General features: G+C 52.2%; 1 protein-coding gene across 6 annotated transcripts; it reads right to left on the reverse strand.

The window, feature by feature from the left end:
• Positions 1 to 293: 293 nt before the first annotated feature.
• On the reverse strand, positions 294 to 20,456 carry Ttll12 (tubulin tyrosine ligase like 12). Of its 6 annotated transcripts, none has more exons than XM_031351164.1 (15): positions 20,254 to 20,448; positions 16,730 to 16,899; positions 14,127 to 14,325; positions 12,903 to 13,062; positions 12,681 to 12,814; positions 10,415 to 10,491; positions 7,647 to 7,763; positions 7,343 to 7,537; positions 6,952 to 7,063; positions 5,788 to 5,939; positions 5,367 to 5,448; positions 3,546 to 3,614; positions 2,840 to 2,978; positions 2,012 to 2,066; positions 294 to 1,645 (listed from the first exon to the last, which is right to left on the reverse strand). In XM_031351164.1, exons 1-15 carry the CDS (start codon positions 20,413 to 20,415, stop codon positions 1,591 to 1,593), a joined length of 1,878 nt encoding a protein of 625 aa, XP_031207024.1. In that variant the 5' UTR covers positions 20,416 to 20,448; the 3' UTR covers positions 294 to 1,590. The 6 variants fall into 6 exon arrangements, with proteins under 6 accessions (XP_031207024.1, XP_031206996.1, XP_031207033.1 ...); XM_031351173.1 differs by having other exon boundaries at positions 1,490 to 1,645; positions 1,960 to 2,015; XM_031351154.1 differs by having other exon boundaries at positions 1,490 to 1,645; positions 1,909 to 2,015.
• Positions 20,457 to 24,287: the final 3,831 nt, after the last annotated feature.

Genomic DNA, 24,287 nt, shown 5'->3' on the forward strand with positions numbered 1-24,287 from the left:
AGAGAATGCTGTTTCTCAAGGCCACCAGGTGGGGCCAAGCCTCAGACCCTGTGACCCCAAACCCCCTTAGGTTGGTAGTGTAGACAGGACAGGTCAGGGCTCTTCTCCAGTTTGGAACTGAGACTCTCACTAGGATGCCAAACTGTCTTAGGTCACTTGGAGGTCTTTCTTTTTCTTCTCATTTCACAAAGTACACATGGTGACACGTTGGGTCTGCCTGCAACCTTGGAGGAACACAGCTGCCCCGCCAGCCCAGGCCTGTGCCTCTAGGGCCTCAAAGAAAAAAGACCAGGTGAAAAGAAGGCGTATTTTATTGCAGTATAAAAGGGCAGAGGCCAGCGGCTTTCCAGGGACAGGACCACAAGTGTCTACCCTGACCCTCATGGGGGCAGGCTCCCTAACAGGTGGCCCACATGCCCAGAGATGAGCAGGAAGAATCATGTCCAGTCATGCTAGGAGAGAGTCACTTTTACCTTCAAAAGTACAACAGCCACCACAGTGTCTCACGGGAGCAGTAGGACAGTCTGGAAGCAGCTCCCGCCCACTCTAACCACACCCACTTCCTAGGGGGCCAGATCCAGGCACCCAGCAGTTACAGAAACAGTGGTGGCCGACTTCAAATTTCAGCAACAAAATTAGGAACTCCATGTTACATTGTCTTTCTGTAGGTTGAAAGAAAAACAAACAACCCTGAGCCTTAACACTTTGATTCTGAACCCTGGCAAGAGGCAGCCTGAGTCCCACATGAAGTTCTCCCCAGAGCCATCTTAGCAGCTCTGGCATTTCCAGTCACCCCTGCCTGGACTCTGCCATGAAATGTCACAACCCTAGCACCCTGTCTACCATAAGAGCACAGTGGGACTTGGTGAGGTGCCAGCACGCAGAGACCACGGGACTCTCAGCCCAGCCAGAAGGGAAATACCAAGGGGAGGTATGGCTGGGAAGTCTGCTGGTGAAGGCTCTGGTGGAAGATGCCGAGGCATAAGGCTGGCTTGGCAAATGTTTCCCCTTAGCTGTTCTGGGGCCCGTGGGTGCAACACAGGGTTCTCATACCCTGCTTACAGCAGCCATGGGACAGGAGGGCAGAGATTTTGAGAGAGTACTCCCTGGCCCTAGTGGATAAGGGGCTCCCAAACACTTCCCCGTGAGACCCTGTTTCTGTAGAACATCTCTTTATCTGCATAGTCTCTGGACGCCAGGAGAAAGGCCCTTGGCTGAGCTGCAGAGAAGAGAGGGCGTTAAGAGGTACGGAGAGTGCTGGGTCAGAGCCCAGCCCTTGGGATACCACTCACTGTCCAGCTCTGCCACACATGGACCTGATATCCCACCCACGAAGCAGGAACATGGCTCTGGAGGGTTGTGCCTTACTTAGGCCAAGGCTCTGACTAGGGAGGGAAGGTGGGAAGAGAAGGAGGGAGAAGGTTGGGACTGCAGAGGCAGTTCCGTGAGTAGAGGCTGGAACCGGCTACACACGCAGGCAGAACTCTGGGCACCTAGATGATGCGGGTCACGTGGCAGTCGTCGGTCTCGTCCAGAAACAAGGTGCTGAAGACATCGTTGAAGAATGAGGGGTGGTACCTGCAGGCTCGCTCACAGTCGGGGTTGAAGTTCACCTCCAGGATCTGGGGCTGCATCACCCGCTTTCCTGATGGCGAAACAGAGGTGGGAAGGCTGTATGGTAGCAAGGCTGGGGAGCACACACCTGTCTGAGAGGATGGGCTGGGACTGCGATACAGATGGACGGGGGCACACACCTGTCTGAGAGGACAGGCTGGACTGTGGTATAGACAGACGGAGGCACACACCTGTCTGAGAGGACGGGCTGGACAGTGATACAGATGGGCAGGGGCACACATCTGTCTGAGAGGACGGGCTGGGACTGCGATACAGATGGACGGGGGCACACACCTGTCTGAGAGGACAGGCTGGACTGTGGTATAGACGGACGGAGGCACACACCTGTCTGAGAGGACGGGCTGGGACTGCGATACAGATGGACGGGGGCACACACCTGTCTGAGAGGACGGGCTGGACTGTGGTATAGACGGACGGAGGCACACACCTGTCTGAGAGGACGGGCTGGGACTGCGATACAGATGGACAGGGGCACACATCTGTCTGAGAAGATGGGCTGGGACTATGATCTAGATGTACGCTCTAATTCCCAGTGTGTGCACAGGGTGTGATCTAGAATGTGCATTTTGGCTTGAGGCCTGCTCCTCAAAGAAAGGCTTTAGCTACTTCCTCCAACCCTAGGGCTACGAGGGCACATCGCTTCAGGCTTCGGTGGCCAGTGTGGTCAGAGGGAGTGGCAGGCAGGGCTGGCAGGGTGGCTCCTTCCCCCTGAACTGATACAGGTATTTCCTTCACGATACCGAACCTGGACCACCTGGCTAATTATCCAGGGAAATGATAGGCGTGGGCTAGAGAGAGTTAAGAGCACTTGCTGTAGCCAGGCAGTGGTGGCGTACATCTTTAATCCCAGCACTTGGGAGGCAGAGGCAGGGGGAGTTCGAGGCCAGCCTGGTCTACAGAGAGTGAGTTCCAGGACAGCCAGGGCTATACAGAGAAACCCTGTCTCGAAAAAAAGAGCACTTGCTGTCTTTGCAGAGGGCCTGGATTGAGTTCCTAGAATCTATAAGTTTGCTCACAATCATTCTTTACTCCAGTTCTAGAAGGCCCTGTGTCCTGCACTCACACACATATACAGAACTCTCAAATACATAAAACAACCAAACCAAACCATGCCATACCAAAAACCCTACCGCAGCCAGGACTGTCCCAGGTGCTGCTGGTCTGGGCCTGGGTGGATGGTTCTGGTGTAGAGAGTCCCCCTTACCATCTGGGTGGCTGTCCCACTTGAGCATGAGGTCAATGGCATATATGGCCCGGGATGAGGGGTAGTCACAGAGGCCCATGGGTGGTGGCTTGGCACATGCTACTTGGAACAGTTCGGTGAAGGCCTTGAAGATCTCAGCCTAGGGACAAGCAATTCTCGGTCACATGCTGTCCTCGACCCTGACTTTGGAACTTACAAGGCCCACTATCCTTGCCGGAACCCTGTCCTGAAGATGGACCAGGTTATCCTTCCTACATTCTTTGTCTCTAGGCTTGGGCAGATGGCCATGTCAGTCTGTCCCCACCCTCCTGGAGTCCATTCCTGCTCTGTATTAAGGAAGGAGCCCAGTGCTTCAAGCATTCTAGGCAAGCCCTCGTCACTGAGCCATACCCCAGTGCAGGACTTTAACGCCAGCCAATCTGCCTGCCCTAAGACCAGCACCCTCCTGCCCTGGCCCCAATGGGACTGGATTGGAGTTGTTGGAGCCTATTGCTGTCAGGCTACCTCAGGAGGCTACGATTTCTTCCCTTCTTCTTAGGAGTATTCTAAAGAGCCTCCAGAACTGCCACACACAGGTCCAGAGTGCATGAGAGAGGATGGTCGTAGCCCAGCCATCTCTATCTGTCTCAGTAGGAGGACGAACCCCCTGCCTGTTAGGGAAGGGCATGGCTTCCATAGCCGCAACCCAGCAGGGCCCAAGACTCACCTGCACATCACTCCAGGGAAACTCTGGGTACTGCTTCTCAAACTGGGGGATGAACTCATTATAGTGCACCTGCAATAGATGAGGAGCCTGTTACTAGGATAAAGCAGGACATTAATCCATAGCACAGGATTCCGTCCAGCTCTGGCCCTCAAGGTGCTCAGGAGGACAGGAGACTAGGGTCAGGCTCTAGGCAGGCAGACTCACCATCCGAACCTCAGTTTTCCCTTCTACAATGAGAGCCTACTGACTGCTGGGCTGCTGCAAGGCTCAAGCTGGGAACTAAAGGTCCAGGGCTCAGGAAGCTGTCAGGCACGGCCATCATGCCCAGCTCACCACAGCCCACTGGCAGCGGAGCCCAGATCCACTCTGTAGGGCCCCCCAGGACAAGATCCCTGGACCAAGATTTTACCAAAACATCTGAATAAGGAAGCTGAGCTTTCTCCAATAGAACGATAAGCCAGCACAGGCCCCTGCGTAGGTCCCTGAGCACGTCTCATGGGACATGAGTTCCTGCATAAGGGGCTTCTCAGGTAACACAATCCCCAGGTAGAGGAAAAGAGCAGGGTACTGGGGCTGCCTTCCAACAATGCCAGGGGCCTCAATGGGTCATCTGAGTCCTGGCTTTCAATCCAATCAAAGGCAGAGGGACAAGAAGCAACAGGGCCACTTAGCCCCTTGGGAATCTGAGTCGGCACGGCCACTCTGCTGTGGTAGCGCCTTTCTCATAAAACCTATTTAGAGATGCTTGGGCAGGGCACGGAGAGGCATCTCAGAGAGCAGTTAGCCATGGGAAACAAGTTGCTATGAGGTCCACTGTTGCAGATAGTCCTGTACTGTATTTGTATTTGATGTTAATCTGTTCTCTTGTGAGGGGCTTAATACAAGGAATGAGTCAGCACTCAGGTGATTTCCTGTAAACCTTCTTCCCACTTAATTGATAAAATAAAGACTAGAGCCTGTGATTGGGTGGAGAAAGAGGGGAAGACGGGGCTGGAGGTTTAGGGAAAAAAAGGGGGGGGAGCAGGGAGGGAGGATGACGAGGGGGGGTAGTGGGGGAGGCAGAGGAGGAGAAGAAGGAAAGTGGAGCAGAAGCACCCGGCCTAGAGAAACCTCAAGTTATTATGGAGAAGATGGTAGTGTAGTGGCAGATCTGCCCAATCTAGGTGCACGCTTGTATTCATACTAATTGAGTGGTGTTTTCATTGCCCGGACTTATTTGGGTTAGAGATTTACTGCAACAGTCCACCAACCTCTGCACTCAGTATCCACATGTGAGGCTGAGGCAGGAGAGCTGAGAGTTCAAGGCTAGCCCGAGTTACATATGAACTCATGTCTCAAAAATGTCGGGGGGAAGAAAACTGAAAAAAAAAAAAAAAGAACTAGGGTGTGCCTACAAAGGAAAAATCACATGTTTCAGGAAGGGAGGGGAGTGGGAGACACCATGGGGCTTGTCTGGTCTCCTGTTGGACAGGGGCAGGGGCTATGTGCTCTTTAGTCAGGACAGAGGACTTTGATGTAACAAATCTAACAGTCTAGCTCCCCTTTCCAACCCATATGCAGAGTTAGGACTGGTGCGTGCACCCTACTGTCCCTGATGCACTGCTGGCCTGATGTCAGCCTTGTTGTGTTTAGCCCAGTTGTGTGGCAGCACCCCCAAAGAGACCTTATTCCAACCACTCGTCTTGGGGCTGGGGAACCCTGGCTCTCCATCGTCAACACTGGGTGCTCTCTAGCACCATGGGAAGGACTTCCCGGGAGGACAGGAAACCTGACTGTGATAGCCAGAACCTGGACTTGCTCTTGGGCCTCACCAGGCCCTACCTGCTTCAGCACCACATCCGGGTCATAGTTCATGACGGTGAAATGCTTCTCATAGTCGTCTAGGTCATTGAGGGCGAAGGGCCTGAGAGACAAGAGGACAGACAAGCATGGGCTCCCAAGCACTATTGGAGAGCAGCCACATATTGCTGGGGCTGGTGTACACTGCTCCCCTTGTCTGTGGACCGGGACAGTCCCTCAGCCTGAGCTGGAGCTAAGACAAGTGATGTGCTGTGGAGATGCTCTGTAAACCACAGTACACTATGACTCTGTGCTGATAACCAGGATTGTCACATTTACTACAGCAATGATATAACTGAACACTTGAAAAGCTTCGGGGGGGATGCCCAGTGCAGGCACTCTGGGTCCACAGTGAAGGAGGGGTTCCCCTGTGCAGCCCTCAGGCTCCACCTGACCCACTCACCGATTGGAGAAGCGCAGCCAGAACACATCGTATACAAACAACCTCAGCGGCCTCACTGAGCGAAGCAGCACAATGTAGCGGATGTCAAACTTGACACTCCCCACATCTTCTCGGAGGAACAAGACGGGACTTTCAATGTACTTGGACACAACCTAGGGGACAGATGAGGACTTGCCAGTAGCTCCTAGCTCACCTGGCATGACGAGACCCATGATGGCTTCACCTGTGTCCACAAATGGACTTCACATACAATGCCATCTTGGCCGGCTATGACTGCCCCCGTTCCTCCTGTACTTTCAAATGCTAGTTAGCGCAGGGCAGATTCTTTTATGTTCACCCCCGTTTTGTACTTAAAAGATTTATTTCTGTGTAAGAGTGCTTGTCCTTGTTTACGAATGCATACCACATGCATGCAGCGGCCACAAGACAGTGTTACAGACGGCTGTGAGCTGCTATATGGATGCTGAGAACAGAACCTAGGTCCTCGGCAGAAACACCAGGTGTTCTTACACTGATCCATCTCTCCAGTCCCAACCCTTTCTATTTAAAGAAAGCACATCCCATCGAGTTTCGGCATTTGTGTTTGCCCACGTGTGTAAACTAGAGCCAACGTTGAGTGCCATTCCTTAGTGTTATCCATGTATTATTTTTAAAGCCAGGGTCTCTCACTGGCCTGGAGTGTGGCAAGCAGGCTAGACTGGCCATGCTTGGCTCTGCCTTCCCCCTATCCTTTACATGGGTATGGGACTGAACTCTGGTTCTCATGCTTACAAAGCTAGTACTCTCTTTACCCACTGAGCTCTCTCCTGAGCCCTAGTCTTCAGGTTTTAAAAAGAGGGATCCTCAGCAACGGTTCCGTCCACTCCGTCCTACTGTCTCAAGTCCCCAACAGTGACTGACAGCCCTCCAAGTTCACTTCCTTCAGCTTGTACCATGAATGTGCCCCGGCACGGTAGCCATGGCCGAGAACCTGGTGTCCTGACCCAGCTCCTCAAACAGCCACGGGAAGTCCTGACTCTATAGGATCACTTCCACAGACCTCGGGGGCTCCAGGGGTGGTGAGCCATGTGCTGAGGCACTATGACTTGATCCCCTCGAGATGAGTGACCCCGAGTCACAGCTGACTCTCCCTGGAGCACCTGGGTCGGGGAGCTGTGTGCCCACCTTGGGAGTGCTCTCTCGGTGCCTAATGATACTGAGGAGGTTGTTCGTGACGTGAGTGTCCAGGCTGCGGGCCAGGTTCCAGGGCTTGCAGATCCAGTGGTTGTCTTCACCCCTAAGGGAAGACAGTTAAGCCAGACCTGCCTTCTAGGGAACATGTCCTGAGGATTTAGAGGTAGACTGGCCAGCCCGTGTCTTTTAGGAAACCTAATGTCATATTTCGGTAATGAAACCTAAGGAATGTTACAGGGTGGAACTAGCAACAAGAGAAGATAGTAGGTGCTCAGCTGAAGAGCAGGCTGGGCATGGGCTAAGGAGAGGGACAGAGCTGCAGCATTATAATGGAACTGACCAGCAGTATCTGTTCTCCCTGCCTGAAACCTAGGGGACTTACCGCCTCTCCCGGTGCTGGAAATAGCTGACAAACTGGGGAAGCTCAGTGCGCAGGTTGAAGGTTCGGGGTAGCCAGGGGGGACCCTCGGGACCCCCAGCCCGGCGAGCGATGGAGGCCAGACAGTCCTTAACAGTCAGCAGGTTCTCGCAGGGGAACTGGTTGAGTAGGACCTGTGGGCTCTCTTGGCTGAGTTTCCTACGGATGGAGGCAGGTACGGCCAACAGAGAGGTCAGTTTAGCATCCTGGGGAGCGTGGCAGCCGTTAGAGGCAATGGGTATGCGGTGCGGGGCTGCAAGGTACCTACATGTAGTCCTTGAAGTGTGAGAAGTGGAAGAAGATGTCAGCGTCAGCCTCACTCTCAGTGAAGGTGAAGCGAGGGTGGGTGAGGTGGCTGAGCACCTGCTGCACGTCGCAGTGGACTCTGTGGAGAGACTGGAGTGAGCAGCGGCCCAACTACAGACAGGTGCTTCTGCCCACCCCTCTCCTGTGTTGCAAGCCCCAAGGAATACTTGGTGTTGGCAGTCTGCGCCTAGACCCATCTCTTCAGCCCAGCTGTAGGAAGACACTCATATTCCCAGGCTCCCTATAGGAGACTGGACCACAGAGCTTGCCTCACATCTGCCATCAGGATGACAGGATGGCTCAGGTGTTCAGGAGATGCTGGTTTCTCATATGGAAACGGATGGGTAAGAGTCAGGCAAGCATAGGGAGAGCTTAGCATCTGGGACCCCACTTGGCTTGGGCTATACACACTCCACTCTGAACAACAATGAGGCAAATTTGTCCTCACTGTAATGACACCAAACCTGAACAGTTTCTACTCAAAACTACATCTTGGAGGAGGGCTAATCTGGCCTGGACTGGCTTAGGGTGGAAGGGCAATAAGCCATGCCTGTCCTCAAGTGAACTTTTCGGGAGAATCCTTCCTTTATTTACCATCTTACGCTCATGAAGATCTGATCAAGGTCAGATGTATTATGGGAACAGACATGCACAGTGAGTGAAGGGCTAAGGAATCTAAGCTTCTTATTCAAAATGGAGAAGCCAAGTGTAGCGGTGCTCACCTTAGCCCCAGCACTAGGGAGGCAGAGGCAGGTTGTGTCTCTAATACAAGGCCAGCCTGGTCTATAGAGCAAGTTCCGGAATAGCCAGGGCTACAGAGAGAAACCCTGTCTCAAACATCATCATCATCGATGAGAACCATCTAAGTTATACCCCTAGAAACTAACTTTCTCTTGAACCTTACACAAGGAAACCCCAAACAGTAACTGGAACACGGGTATCTCCAGTCTAATCTCTCTTTATTTTTAATATAAAATCCTTCCTATAATCTGTGTGAACTTTCTTATATTTTGTGTGTGTGTGTGTGTGTGTGTGTGTGTGTGTGTGTGCACGCGCGTGCATGTGTGTATGCACAGAGGTCAGAAGACAACTTCCTCCATTATGTGGGTCCTAGGAATTGAGTTTAGGCTGTCAGGCATGGTGGCAGGCACCATTACTGGCCAAGCCATCTCACTGGCCCTTGTATTCCACTCTCTAATAAGAGGCTTAAAAACCTGGGAACACTGCAAACACTGCCCTTAGGCAGACACCAGCAACCTCCCAACCCTGCTTGATCTCAGCCGGTGAGGAGACCTAGTGCCCCACAGAGGGCTCTCCTGAACCTGTAGGGCTCCTGTGACCTGGGACAGGTCTTAGGTCATACCTCAAAGCCGGCACAGAAGTGAGGACAGGGCCTAGAGGTGGCTGTATTCTGAGGTTACTAAGTGGGAAGCAGAGACGACTCATGGCCTAAGGGTGAGGTAGGTGGCAGCTTAGGAGGAGGATGCTGTGTGAGGGCTCAAAGTGAGGCCCGGCCTGCTGGGATGGGGCTGGCACCTGGCTCACCTGCCTGAATCTAGAGTGTGAACCATGGCTGCAGCCAGGACTTACTGGGCCACCAACCATTCCATTCCAGAGGGAATAGAGGTGTGTGTGGCAGTGGGGGTTGCAGCCAGATCTATGTCTCACGACACACACTTTGCTTGGCTCGGGCTCTGGCTTCAGGCAAGAGGATCCAGTGGGGAAGCCGACCCTAGGACCTAGTGGACCTGGACAACAGTGGAGCACACGGCCCAATTCTAGCAGTACCAAGTTTAAGTAGCCATGGGTATGGCATCTGGGGGCCTGATGGGAGGGCTCCTAGAAAGGCAGAAGCCCTGCTCAGTACCAGGTAGGCGTGGCTTGGTACTCAAGCCCCGAGGCATGGAGGTATAGCTGTGCCTCTTCCCCGTCATGGCCGACACCCTCAGACTCCTTGGACTGGCTTTCCTGGCACTATGCATGGCTTTCTCCTTTATTGAGATAGGGTCTCACCCTGCAGCCCAGGATGGCCGAGAACTTGTGGTAATCTTCCTGCCTCCATCTCTCATGTTGAGATTATAGGAATGCCAGTGAGCTTGGCGGTTTCTAATTTTCCACGGCAAGTTTAACAGCTGCCTCCTCCAGGCAGTCTTGCCTGCTTTCTCACACTCTTCTGGGACTCTAGGTACTCTGGAACCATTGCCGGTACGTCTAGATTCCAACTCTGGAACCATTGTCAGTACGTCTAGATTCTGGAACCATTGCCAGTATGTCTAGATTCCAACTCTAGAACCATTGCCAGTACGTCTAGATTCCAACTCTGGAACCATTGCCAGTACGTCTAGATTCCAACTCTGGAACCATTGCCAGTATGTCTAGATTCCAACTCTGGAACCATTGTCAGTACGTCTAGATTCCAACTCTGGAACCATTGCCAGTAAGTCTAGATTCTGGAACCATTGCCAGTACGTCTAGATTCCAACTCTGGAACCATTGCCAGTACGTCTAGATTCCAACTCTGGAACCATTGCCAGTATGTCTAGATTCCAACTCTGGAACCATTGCCAGTATGTCTAGATTCCAACTCTGGAACCATTGCCAGTACGTCTAGATTCCAAGCCTCCAGGACACAGCCACTGACCTGGGGCCCAGAAAGTTCTTGTTCTGGAACCTGGGAATGGCAGTCACAGAAGACAAGTCTCTGTGACAGCAGAGAACAGGGCTATGTACCTGAAGACATGGCCCTGGGGATGTGTCACTGGGCTAATGGTGAGCGGCAGTTTCTCCTTGTTCTCCTCCAAAATGGCCTAGAATGGGAGAGAGGCAGAGACAGACCTCAATGAAGGAAGCAAAAGACCATGAGCTTTTCCACCCTGGGTTTCAGGCCCCACCCTTCACATCCTTGCCTCTCTCGGAGGCAGCCCAGGGCTACCTGACCTGACGTTCTGGACTCAGGCCTCTCAGATCCCCAAGAATCCAGGCTGAGCAAAGAACAGGGCACACATTGTTCTCATTTTTCCAGACATAGGTGGCGAGGGGTGCCAAACCTGTGCTGGGAGGAGCCGCTTGGTTTGAGGGATGCCCCCGAGGGCTGTTCCTGGCTTAAGCTGGTTAACAGTTTAAAACATGTCCACAGCCTCTGACACTCCCTTGAAAGGCGGAGTGTAGCTCATCCCAGGACCCAAGGAGCTACTTCGAAATGAGCAGCAGAGAGGAAGTGAGAGATCTGAGCCCAGATCACAGGCTCAACTCCCTCAGGCTTGCTCCTGGACCACTGGCTCGAATAAAAGCCAGCTGCCATGCCTCGGGGACACTCAGAGAAGACCAGAGAGAGGCACCTGTGAGGAGTCACTGAGATCTCGTGGACAGCCAGCTTGGTTTAAACCAGCAGAGCCCTAGAGCTACATACGAACACCTCAGCTTCAGGAACGCTCTGATTCCTCAGTTTTGCGAGCAGTCTGTGCGCCCAGAAAATCCTGAACCAGAACCACATTTTTGTTTGTTTGTTTGTTTTAATAATTTTAAAACTTTAAAAAAAAAGATTTATTTATTATTATATGTAAGTACACTATAGCTGTCTTCAGACACTCCAGAACCTGCCTCTGCCTCCCAAGTGCTCGGATTAAAGGTGTGTGCCACCACTGCCTGGCTGAACCAGAACCACTTGCTCAATGCTGTCTCTAGCACAGGTCACCCCAAGGCCAGATCACAGGCTGGACCCACGGTCCTGTGCCAACAGGTTTCAAGTGAGGATTGTCTGTCTCCTGCAACTCCCAGAGCTTCCACTACCACCCAGGTTAACTTGCCTCACCCATCTACAACCTTCCATAACTCAGTGGGCATCAGAAGTCTGCATGCCAGGGTATAGACTCAGACATAGCAGGGTGAGGCTTGCAGCCTCTGCCGAGTCACTGTAGACCCTTGGTTTTGATCTCCACTTCTTTACATCCCAGTGTGTTTATCACCAACACAACTGTGAATATAGAACAGCCCATCTACGAGGTGCCAGGCACAGCCTCCTGTATGAGCAGACTTGAGGACAAGGGAGGTGATCCTTTCTTGAAGGGGCCTGGTTTCATCCCCTCCCCTAAAGACTTATTTTTATGTGTCAAGTGTTTACCTGCATGTGCATTCATACACATGTGTGCAATACCCCCGGAGGCCAGACAGGATGTTGGATAGCATGAACTTGAGTTACGGATGGTTGTGAACCACCTGACCTGGTGCTGGGAACCAAACACGGATCTTCTGTGGCAGTAGCCAATGTTTGTGCCACTAAGTAAAAGCTCTCTACATGCTAGAGGCCGTAATCCTGATGGGTGATTGTGTGAACTCATGATAGCCAGGTACTTATGAGTGAACCTGCAGGGTCCAGACCTACAGTCCTTCCCAGTGAGGACTCTCTGATGGCTGTGTTGTACACCGTACAGTACGGTCGCCCTCAGAGCCTCGGGTTCTGCTACTTCAGGGTCAACCAACAGTAGGTCAGAAGGGTTTTCTGGGGAAAAAGTCCTCGGTAGGGTCTGTGTGCTTGTCATTGTTCCCAAACCACACGACTGTCTACAGTGCACCTCCACTGTACCCAGAATTACAAACTATCCAGGGAAGACGAGGGCTACTGAGGCAGTGCTGATAGTTTTACATGAGAAACCTGAGTATCCGTTCAGTCTTCCAACCCATCCCCATGGACACTGAGGGACAGTTAGTGTCTTCTTGTCCCTATGAGGGAGCACCATGAGAAGAGAGACAGAGTAGTGCACACAGCCACATCTAGCCCCACAGACTTCTTCCCAAACCAGACTACCTGGGATCTAGACCAAGACAGACAGCCACATTGGGTGGCTACAGGAGCTGGCACACAGTAAGCCTCTTCCATCCTGGAGTAGCTAGTCTGGGGCCTGGAATTCAGCTGACACTTAACACTTGGTAAATGGGATAAAGAACATTCCAAAACCCACCAAACACTAGGCCCAAGGCTGCAGGCGCAGGGCCACACCTGGTAGTACTTGGCAGGAGGCTCGGGCGTAGAGGAGCTGAGGTCCAGCATGTCGGCGGGGGCCCAGGGCAGCAGCATGCATTTCCGGATCAGAGGGTCTGCCTCTCCGTAGGCAAAGTCCCGGGTCACCTCCTCTGCGCCAAGACACGCATGCCCATCAGTGGGGTGATGGAAGGCCCTCCCGCAGCCCATCCTCTGGGGTTTGCAAGGTACCCCACTCACCGCCTGTGTCTAGGTCCCGTAGGGGCCACAGCAGCGTGTACGCCACCTGCTGGGGCATGTAGAAGAAGGGAGCAGCAGCGAAGCTGGGCATGTCTGAGTGCTGGATCCTTGAGCCAAACTCGTCCATGATGTACCACACGGGCACCTTCTCTTCGGCTGTCTGTGGGGAGAATACAACAGTCTTCGGCCACGTGTCCATCCACCCGCTGTGTCTCCCGCCTGTGTCCCCAACAACCGCTGTTTATCTCTGCCGGCTTCTGAGCTTGGAGGTTCCCCCAATCCTAATAACCGTCCCGGGCCTGTGGAAACAAGGCCCTAGGTGCCATAATGGCAGGGATGAGTTCCAGGTACAGTATGCTGAGGTAGGGAGGCTCAAGGGGCTAGCCGGGAAGAAACGAGCATGGTCTTCCCCAAGCTGAGGGTGGGCAGGAGCTCAAGCCTGGGGTGGGGGGAGGAGCCTAGAAGCTTGGCAGGGTAGCGGGTGAAGGCCTGAAAGTGAACCAAAGTGGTCAGCTCTCCTCTCTCAAGGGTGTTGAGAACCTCAGAGGGCAACATGCTTAGAAGGGGCAGCTGAGTCACTGGTGCCTGGGATTAGAGGTCCGAGGGAGGGCTGTGTCCGAGTACAAAGGCAGGGAGGGTAGTTACCTTGCTCCCCAGCCTTGGTTGGTTGGTCCCAGGTACAAAGATAAGGTCTTATATGTAGCCCTGGCTGGCCTTGAACTCAGAGATCCACCAGCCTCTTCCTCCCAAGAACTGAGATTAAAGGGGTGACCTCCATGTCTGGCTAAAACTTTTTTGTTTTGAATGGTATTATTATTTTGGTTTTTCAAGACAGGGTTTCTCTGTGTAACAGCCTTAGCTGTCCTAGAACTCACTTTGTAGAACGGGCTGGCCCCGAACTCAAAGATCCACCTGTCTCTGCCTCTCAAATGCTGGGATTAAAGTGGTGTGCCACTACACCAGCTGGTTTGATTGTTGGTAATATCCTTTTTGTTGTTGTTGTTGTTGTTTTTAAAGACAGTGTCTTTTTCCAGGTAGCCCTGGCTGTCCTGGAACTTACTTTGTAGACCAGGCTAGCCTTAAACTCAGAGATCTACCTGCCTCTGCCTCAAGCGCTGGGATTAAAGGTGTGTGCCACCATGCCCAGCTGGTAACATATTTCTGATAAAGGCCCAGGGACTAAGTGAGCTCCTGCCAGCACTGGGAGAAAGCGAGTCTACTCACCCCATGGGCCAGCTGGTAGGTCTGGTTGAATTTCCACATCTCCTCCAGCACGAGGGCCACGGCCTCTGGGCTGGGCACTTCCCCATGGAACTCGATGCCCATGAGGTTGGCCATCCGGTGCAGGAGTCCCGGTACCTGCTGCAGCTGTCTTCGTGCATGCTCCACACGGCACGTCCAGGCATGGTCAATGAGGAAGATGCTACAGGCACAAGCTACACGTGAGCCACTAAGCCAGCGGTTCTCAACCTTCCTAACTCTGCGACCCTTTAATACAGTCCCCTCATGTCGTGGGGACCCCAACCATGTTTTATTGCTACTTCATACCTGTAATTTTGCTACTGTTAGGAACTGTGATGTAAATACCTGTGTCTTCTGGTGGTCTTAGGGGACCCCTGTGAAAGGGTAGTTCAACACCCCCCCTCCGCCAAGTGGTCATGATCCGCAGGCTGAGAGCCACTGCGCTAAGCAGTCAGGGCAGGAATGGAAAGGAGAAAAGGAGCAGAGGGGAGAGAAGACAGGATCTGGCACAGCCCCTCCGACACTTGCTTTTATGGCACCCAAGCCCAGGGCCACGACTCAGCCCCCACTCAGTGTGGCTCTCTCTAAGCTCTAGAGCAGGACAATGGGAGTCCCCTACTGCCCACCCCCAGATGGACATAAGCATCACATGGAACAAATGTGGTCACGCTGACTGCCACCATGACGGAAGTGTCAATGCCTGGAGGCAGGTGCAGGGCGAAGGCTCCTGCTGCCACTCTGCCACTGCAGAATGCAGTGACAGGCATTCAGCACTAGAAGGCTTTACTGATTGGTGGCACTTGTGACACCAGCAGGCAAGTGACAGAACCACAGCAGCATAGCATACGCAGGCACGAACGTATATCCCAGGACCTAAAGGCACCAAGAACTTCCTATGAGAAAGGCAGGGCCTGTCCTTCTAATCCTGGCCATAGTAAGCTTTGCTGAATTAGGGAGATCCATACATATGGCTGACCAGCGGACAAGGCAGCCCCTCCCCTGAGCACACAGCCCCTTGATCTCATCTGTTGAGGTCAAGTTCAGGAATTTATTACTGTGCCCTTACTTTCCTAGACTGTTTGCATATCCTGAAAGAAAGGCAGGCTTATTCCTGCACAACACAGTGTGTGACACAGAGCCACGCCCTAGAGGTGTGCACTTGGGGGTGACCATGAAGTGTCGGGTAAAGAGGACTGAGAACTTCCAGGGCCTGGCAGATGTGAATAACTCAGAGGGACAAAGTCCTTAGGGCAGAGGGAACTGAAAAGGACACCTGTGCTCTGTGAGGGTCAGTGCTGTCAACTTGACAGAATCCAGAGTCATGTGGGAGATGGGCCTAGGTATGCCTGTGAGGGATGTGCCAGATTGAATATGTTTTGTTTTTGTTTTGGTTTGTCAAGACAGGGGTTTCTCTGTATAGCCCTGGCTGTCCTGGAACTCACTCTGTAGACCAGGCAGGCCTTGAACTCAGAAATCCACCTGCTTCAACCTCCCAAGTGCTGGGATTAAAGGCATGCATTGATTATGTTAACTGATGTGCGAAGACACATCTTGGTTGTGGAGGAACCACTCCCTGGTCAGGGGATCCCGGACTTCGTAAAATGCAGAAAACCAGCTGAGTACCATCAAGGCATTCACTGTTCCGTTTCCAGACTGCAGATCTAACAGATCCCCCGAGCCCACTCCTACCTGTCATAAGACTGCTTCAAGCTCTTGCTGGGAGACCCTCCTGGACCCAGCCCCACCCTTCATGATGGACTGTGTCTTACAACTCGAGCCAGAATCAGCCCTGCCTCCCTTAGCTGACCGGTTGGTGTATTTTATCACAGAAATGGTTACTGAGATAAGTTTTAACCAATTTGTCTGTGGGTCCAACCTCAGAGTGCTGAGGTGTAGGACAGCATTGAGTTTAGTGAGCTCAAGCTCCTGGGGCAGTGCCTGAGTCACTTGTAGGTAAAATGTAAGCGCCAGGCAGGGGTGCTGCTCTGCCCTCAGTCGGGGTGGCCCCTAAAGCTCTCCTGGGCTGGTGAAGGGGAAGATGAAAACTCAGAATCAGGAATACCAGGGAAACTCAAGAAGTTCCCTCCTTAGGCTTGGACAAAGCCTCTGGCAGAGACAGCCACAGGCCCACCCGGCTCCCTGGGAGATGGGAAGTCACATCAGACAGGCCCGCTCTAGGTCTCCGGTCTTCCTGCTTCCTGGGGACCTTCCCCAGGACGAGGCAGCACGGTTCAGGGAGAAGGGACAAAGGTCCTGAGCCAAGCCAGGCTCTGGTAGGTTTTGCTGGGTTCAGCAGCCACCTCCTTAGCCTACTGACCTCATGCAAGCCCTTCCTCCCCTGGGTTTGCTTGTCCTTAGCAAAACCAGGAGCTATAGCACCGTGAGGTGGTGATCCTGACAGCGAGGTCACAGGGATGTGCTTTTGAGGGGCATCAAGTTCAATTCCGAGTCCTGATGAGACTGTCAGCCGCATAAGTTAGAAACCGCCCCAAAGCCTGTGGGGACTCCACTGGCCACACAGGTCACGGGGACACAGGGTCTAGGTGAAATCTCCCTAAAAACCAATGCCCAGACCCTGATCCTACCTGTTGGGGTCATCAGCCCGGACGCCGCTCTCACTGGTCACAATGACCTTGTAGCACAGCTCGCCCCCAGGATTGGGTTGCTTCCTCTGAGCCTCCCTGGCAGCCTCGTCCTCAGCCTCCTCTACCTCCTCCACCTGCATTATCCCAAACATCTCCCCGGCATCGAAAACCTAGGGCCAGAGCACAATGAATCAGGGGTGTGGATAGGAAACCCCACTCCAGAGCCCTTCATCACCAAGGAACAAGCTGTATCTACTGAATAGTCTCTTAGCAACACCTAACTGAGGAATTGAGGCCTCGCTAGGCACATCCTATGCCAGGGTCTCCTGGGCCACCATCCACAGGACACCACACATTGGCAAAAGCAGAAGGTATCCACGGGAGAATCAAGTCTACTTCCCTTCTTTACAAGGGAAATAAGGCCCCAAAGGCAGAAGGTGGCTGGCTCTACGGCGGCGTTGGAGGTAGAAGTGGGCTCAGGATGGGAGAATGGTAGCTGGTCAGGGGCACCCTATCCCAGGACAGCGGAGGCAGCTTCCAGGCACCTTCCCACACTCGTGCAGCAGAAAGTGTGGCCAGAGGCAACCCTCAGGGCAGACTGGGAACTGTAAGATGCAGGCTTGGATCTCCCAAGGCCTGGAACGATTGGGAGTCAAGGCCAACCTGAGAAGCAACATGTCTTTCTCCCACGCTCTCTCCTAGTTGTCATCCTGTAGGGACCCCAGGAGCCAGCATGGTGGGGGGAACCTCCGCAATCTGAGGCCCACTTGTGAGGTCCGAATCTTGACTTTGCCACATCTTATGTAGGTAGCAAAGTCATGACTCAAACCCTCTGTGACTTGGTTTCCCCATCTGTACTACAGGAAGGTCTGAGGTTGCTGGGGCAGTTAACCAATACAAAGTCAGGCAGAGAATGGGGCCTGGGCTACCCAGTAAAGGCTCTTCCAAGCCAGGCCCCAGGATCACACATTTTGAGACTCAATTTTTTTTCAACTTGTGAAGGCAGCTATCATCCAATCTGTAGGACATCGGCAGGAATCAGATAATATCGGGCTAGACAGGCCAGTTCTCCCCTCAGACCTCTACCACGCTGGGGCAGCTACAACCCACTAAGGACTCAGGCACAGACAAGCTCTGTGAGGCCAGAGGAGAGAGAGAGGCTCTGCAGGGGACTCACAGCTCAGCAAGGACTAAACCTGGCTCCTCTAGGAGGGAGCACTCTCGGGGAGGAATAGATTCAGGCCTGCAGTTCTGGGGTATGGAGGGAAATCGGGAAGGGAAAGAAAGGAGAGGGTGGCATGGTGAGCGGCGGCTCATGGGGTAAAGGCAAAGGCCCTACGACCAAGCTTGATGACCTAAGTTTGCTCACAGACTTCCCACGGTGGATAGGACCAACTCCGGAAGGTTGTCCTCTGATCTCCACACACGCACACTCACACACCCGCACACCCGCACGCACGCACTCGATAATTATATAAAAACTGTGTGTGGGGAGCAGGGAGGTTACTGACACGCTACAGGGTGGAGGCTGGCAGGCCAAACAGAAGATAAGGGAAAGCTGGTGCTTTGAGGAAAGCTCTTAGGCAGAAGTGCAGAGTCTCAGCCAAGTTCTTTCTTGATTCTCGAAGCAATCCCTGGGCGAGGGGAGGCTTGCCCTCACTTAAAACTAAGGGGGCTGGAACCCCACAACTCAGGTATTGCCAGTCTTCCAAACCCCCAGAGCCTTTTACCCCAGATCTTCTGGGTGACAAGCAGGCCCACCCTGAAGCTTGGCTTGGCGTTTTGGAGGGACCAACCCCAATCTGTTAAGCTGTAAACCCCTAGGAAGGCAGCCCCAGCATGGTCCCTGTAAGTGGGAGAGAGGGTTGCTTTTAACAGATCAAGGTAAGGAATCAGAGCTGAGCGCCTGCCTGGTGGGGGAGGGTGGCTCTCTGCAGGCAGGAACGCAGTCCTGCTGAGCAATCCCTCTGGGCCTGGTGGCAGGTCTCTCACAGTGGTGACTCAGCTTTGTCTGGAATGGCTGAGGAGGGCCTGGGGGACTGGGGGAGGGTCGGGGGAACAATGGGTGTCCCTGGCTAGGCCACAGCAGCCCCAGTGAGAAGAGACACGACACTGCTAGAGTGCAGTCGCCTGTCATTATCTCCTGCATCCCCTCAGGGAGCCAGGTGCTTGTGTTTTTCCATGCCTGCTTTCCAAATCAGATGTGGCCTAGGTGGGGAGTCACCTGACCAAGGGAGAGTGTCCCTGAGTGGGATCCCAGGGCATTTCAAAAACAAGTAAAAATCCCACCTGCAGCATCATGGGAACCCTCTTATCATCAGTAATAAGTGGGGGTCCAGTTCTACCTCAGCACTGGCCTGGGATCAAGGCAAATCTGCGGAAAGTGGCATCGCGGAGGAGGGCCAACCGCGTGGGCAGAGAACCCAGTTACAGGGAACACCCCCCCCCATGTAAGGAGGTGCCACTGACGGATGAGCCTCGATCAATGATGTGGATAGTGTCTGATAATCAGACTGAAGTAGAACAACCATTTAACACTCCACCTACTAAGCCGGTCGCTGCAGCGGCTTGCCCTGGGACTGAGGGAGTTGTAGCCTCAGGGCATTGCCCAGGACCATCTACATCGTAACACTAGCACAAGGATGGCTCCTCTGCATTTACTTTCCCAACAGCGCTAAGGATGGAGGGGCCTCCCAACACCCAGCACTCTACAGTGAGCTGCAGTACAGACCCATTCCCGGCTTAACCAGGAAATATCTGGCCCACACGTAGTGAGGAACTGTATCAAAGAGGGTGAGCCTGTCCCATTGCAAGGTACAGGGAACTCCTACTTCTTGGCCTCTCCCAGTCACCTGCAGGCTTAGTGGGTCTCAGATAGGAGGCGGTGTCCTAAGGGAAGCCAAGCTCTTGCTTCGCAAAAGACCCTCTGCCCAGCCTAGCAGCTGCTGTCTTCAGCACCCAAACCTAGTACTTCGGCGGAAGAAGCCCGACACTCCGTGGAAGCCTAGCTCGGGTGAAAGATGGAACCATTCCCTCAAAAGATGGGAGAGACCTTCCAAACCCTCTCTTTAGCGTCTTTTTTATGTCTCAGGGCCTCCATTCTCCTTAATCTACAAAGGGAGACCTGCTACTCACGCCGTGGGAAGCAACTCCACAGCAGAGTTCTACGGATCAAGCAGAGCTGCACAGAGCTGGCTGAAATGACGTTGGTGTAGCCTGAATCTAACAGGAGCTCCTGCACCCGCCGGAGCCTCAATTTCCTCATCCTTAAGTGGAGTCGCGAGTTCTACTTCTTACATCTCAGCCTAGGCTCTGGGATACCGCGAGCCAAGCGCATGCCAGTTTGCATGTCTCGGCGGTCCCAGACCCTGCGGCTGGCCGCACAGGCGCAACTCTCGGCCTGTACCCTTCTGACTCCCAGGGACACCCTGCTCCTGAGCTTATAGGTGGCTCCCCCCGAGAGCTGCTGAACTGCGCACCCCACTCGACCGCATAGCCTGCCCGCAGCCCGTGCCGCCCCGTACCTCGTGCTCCAGCTTGTGCAGAAGGCGGCCCCATAGTCGCTCCGGGACTCCCGAGGCGCGCAGCGCGGGGCCGTGCAGCGACACGAACTCGTCCAGCAGCCGCTCTTTCAGCCTCTCGGCGCGGCCCGGACTGCCAGGCTGTGGCCCAGACTGGCTCTCCATGGTGCTCAGATGAGCACGGCGCCGCCCACCGTAGGATTTAAGCGTACGGCGCGCACGCGCCTGCGTCCTGGGTTGCGAGGTTCCAAGTGTGCGCACGCGCGCTGGAGGCGTGTCGTCTCCATTCATCCCGGGACTGCCGCGAGGGGTTATGGGAGAGCTACTTGGACCGCCCCAGGTAGTCAGAACCCGGAGAGATCATCCTCAAGGAGCAGGTGAAGCTGAGATGGAGAGGGGGCCGGGAAGAGGCAGAAGGTTCTCCTCCTTGCGCTGGTTACAATTTTGTTTCGCTTGAAATGTTTCTTTTTTAATTTTAATTAAAAATTTATTTTTTATTTTATGTGCGTGAGTGCTTTTATTTTATGTGTATGACGGTGTATGTAAGAGCATAGCTCATGGAGGTTAGAAGACGGCGTCAGGTCCCTTGGAACTGGAATTACACATGGGGTGCTGGAATTCGAACCCTTGTCTTCTGCAAGAGCAGTTAACTACTAAGCCATTTTCCAGCCTTGTTTTGTTTTATTTTATTTTGGTGTGTGTGTGTCACAGTGCACTTGTGGAAAGCAAAGAACAAAACATTGTAGAGTCTGTTCTCTTTCCACTTTTATGTGGGTCCCAGGGCTCAAACTTAAGTCATCAAGATTGCATGGCAAACGCTTTACCACTGAGCCATTTCCCAGGACTTGGTTATCATCATGATTTTGCCACAGGGTCTCATTCAGCTCAAACTAACCTAACCAAGAAACTCACTTTGTTTCGGAGGCTGGCCTTGAACCCTTGATCTTCCTGCCTCCACCTGCCAAGCACTGGGAGGCACTACCATGTGGGGATCTCGGTTATATCTCAAAGGCTTACAGATCCTTCTAGGATTTGGAGGAGCCTTCTCAGTCCTTGGAATGCTTTGTTGAATTCAAAGGTTGTGATAACTTGGTGTGCCATCAAAAGGGTTATTCCACAAGTGCAGAGATCAGCTTGCCCCTGCCTCCCAAGTATTGGGATTAGAGGCATGAGTTACCATTCCCAGCTGCCCAGTCTGGGGCTTTCTGGCTTCCGGTCTAGCCAGAAAAAGGGAGCCCTAAGTTCAGAGAAAGACTCTACCTCAGAAAGGCAGAGAAAGGCAGATGAGGATACTCAACACCTTCTAGCCTCCACATGCACATAGGCACACCCCCCCACCTGTATGTGTAAACTTGTGTATCCATGAGCCCTCAACAATCAATGACTGCATCGATCATTTTCATCATAGAATTTGCTAGATGAGGATGAGATTGAGGGTAGTTTAAGGTTGGTTTTTTTTTTTTTTCCCAGTAGATGTATGTGGTGGTTTCAATATGCTTGGCCCAGGGAGTGGCACTATTTGGAGGTGTGATCCTGGTGGAGTAGATGTGCCACCATAGGTGTGGGCTTAGAGACCCTCATCCTAGCTGCCTGAAAGCCAGTCTTCTAGTGGCCTTCACGTGAAGATGTAGAACTCTCAGCTCCTCCTGCACTATGCCTACCTGGATACTGCCATGCTCCCACCTTGATGATAATAGACTGAATCTCTGAACCTGGAAGCCACCCCCAACTAAATGTTGTCCTTTATAAGAGTTCCCTTGGTCATGGTGTCTGTTCACAGTAGTAAAACCCTAACTAGGACAGATGTATTTTATATGTATGAGTGTTTTGTCTGCTTGTATGTATATGTACCCTGTGTGTGCTTGGTGCCTCAGACTAAGGTCTGAAGAAGCCATGTTATAGGCAACATTGTGACCTTAAAACCCATTCAGCAGGCTGCAACATCCGCCCAAATGGGAACAAAGACTTAAGCCATCAAAGACCTGATCCAGGATCCAGGAAAATCCATAGATGTTCTAACTTTGTTTTCTGGCTTCTTGCTAATTCAAGTTGACCAGGATGTGTTTTTTGTGCATAAGAGAGACAACTGTGAAGACTACGGCTGCATGGCATAGGGAAGTTCACCATGCAGCTCCCAGCCAGCAACACAGACTGTCGTCTATTCAGCTTTCAGAGTGTCTGAGTGTATTCTCTGGTGGAATTACCTTACAACAGCAGAGGTTAGGAGAAGTCCCAGGTGTCAGATCACCTAGAACTGGAGTTATGGATGTTTTTGAACAGATATGGATGCTGGGAACTCCCAGTCCCCTGTAAGAGCAGCCAGTGCCCTTAACCACTGAGCCACCTCTCCAGCCCCCTTTAAGGATCCGATGCTGCCTTCTCCTATTGCTGACTCTATGAATAAAGCACAATTTAGAAGATTCCATCCTTGTCCCTGGTCACTGGCAAGTATCACTAACTTTCGTGCTCCAGTTATATAGCCTAGTGTTAGCTGTCTGCCCCCACCCTGGGGGTGGAGGGTATCATGGGTTGAGAAACAGCAGCAGCCTCTTTCTGGATCCTGGAGAACCATCCCTCGGTTTTACCTAGCAAATTGAATTGATTTGTATTGACTTTATTTTGGCTTGAGGCACTTTGAACTTTTTTTTATTTTTATTTTTGGCTCTGACAGGGTTTCACTATATAGCCCTAGCTGTCTTGAAACTCACTGTGTAGAGCAAATTAACCTGGAACTCACAAGAGATCCATTTGCATCTGCCTCCCAAGTGTTGGGAATAAAGTTGTGAGCCACTACACCTAGATGGACTATGGTATTTATTTATTGGCCTGTCTGTCTATATGTCTGCTTATCTATCTATCTATCTATCTATCTATCTATCTATCTATCTATCTATCTATCTATCTATCTATATCTATCTATCTATCTATGGTTTTTCAAGACAGGGTTTCTCTGTGTAGCTTTGGCTGTCCTGGAACTCACTCTGTAGACTAGACTGGCCTCCAACTCAGAAATCTGCCTGCCTCTGCCTCCTAAGTGCTGGGATTAAAGGCGTGCCACCACAGCCAGGCTTGGACTATGATTTTTAAATGCTGCCTGTTCTAGTCTGTTCTCATTCCCAGGTTGTGGTGTTTTGGGATATCTGCCAGAGAAGACTACTCAGACACGAGTTTAAGCTAATAAAAAGTCTTTATTAGCAACTGGGTGTTCAGGATCACAGTGTAGTCTAGTCCCTGGCCTTTCCCAGGTGAGCTTTTAAACACAAAAACCATATGCTGGGTTGACACATTTCAGTTAGCATGGACAGTTAGCTAGAAGCAGAGCTACCGAAGCCAACAAGCAAGGTTAGTACATGTAGAGACTTTCCTGGAACTATGAACTTTGACAAAACTGTGGTCTTTGTTTTTGTTTTGCCTGGTTGGTGCTGTCTCTGATCTGAGTTGTAGGCCAGAATGGTACTTGCATCATGGTATCAGGTCTGGGGGCTGTAAAAATGGTTTAATTGGCCTCTGATTTTAAAATTCCTTTCTGTTTTGTTTTGTCCTGTCAGATCTCTGACTGAGAAGGGAGGTACCACAATTCCCATTCCTGGTAAGAGTCCCCTGGGTCACATTCAGCAAATACGTCTAACTGTCCTTGTGTCTGTATGAACAAAATAAGCCCTTACTGTCTGTCTCCGGCTTCGGAGAGGCAATGCCTTTTGCATCACACCGGCATTTTTTTCCTCCTGTATGCTTCCCTGTTTTGTATGAAGCTTGTTGTCCAAGGTCATGAGAAATGTTACCTTGGCCAGCTCTTGCTGCAGTGTAACACAGAGACTCCCAGATAGGTGTGAGACAAAGAATAAAATGTGTGAAGAATCCTTTTAAAACTCTGGGCAACAGTAGCATCTGCCTCACATCTGCCACACACAGAAAACTTTAACAGTATGTGGACATGTGATCTTAATTTGTTATATTATGAGTGTGATTTGTGTCCAACTGACTCATAATAAATTGTTGAGCTTACTATGCTGCTATTCTATATTATTACAATAATG

Source organism: Mastomys coucha, unplaced genomic scaffold (genome assembly GCF_008632895.1).
Source record: "Mastomys coucha isolate ucsf_1 unplaced genomic scaffold, UCSF_Mcou_1 pScaffold11, whole genome shotgun sequence".
Taxonomy (NCBI): Eukaryota; Metazoa; Chordata; class Mammalia; order Rodentia; family Muridae; genus Mastomys; species Mastomys coucha.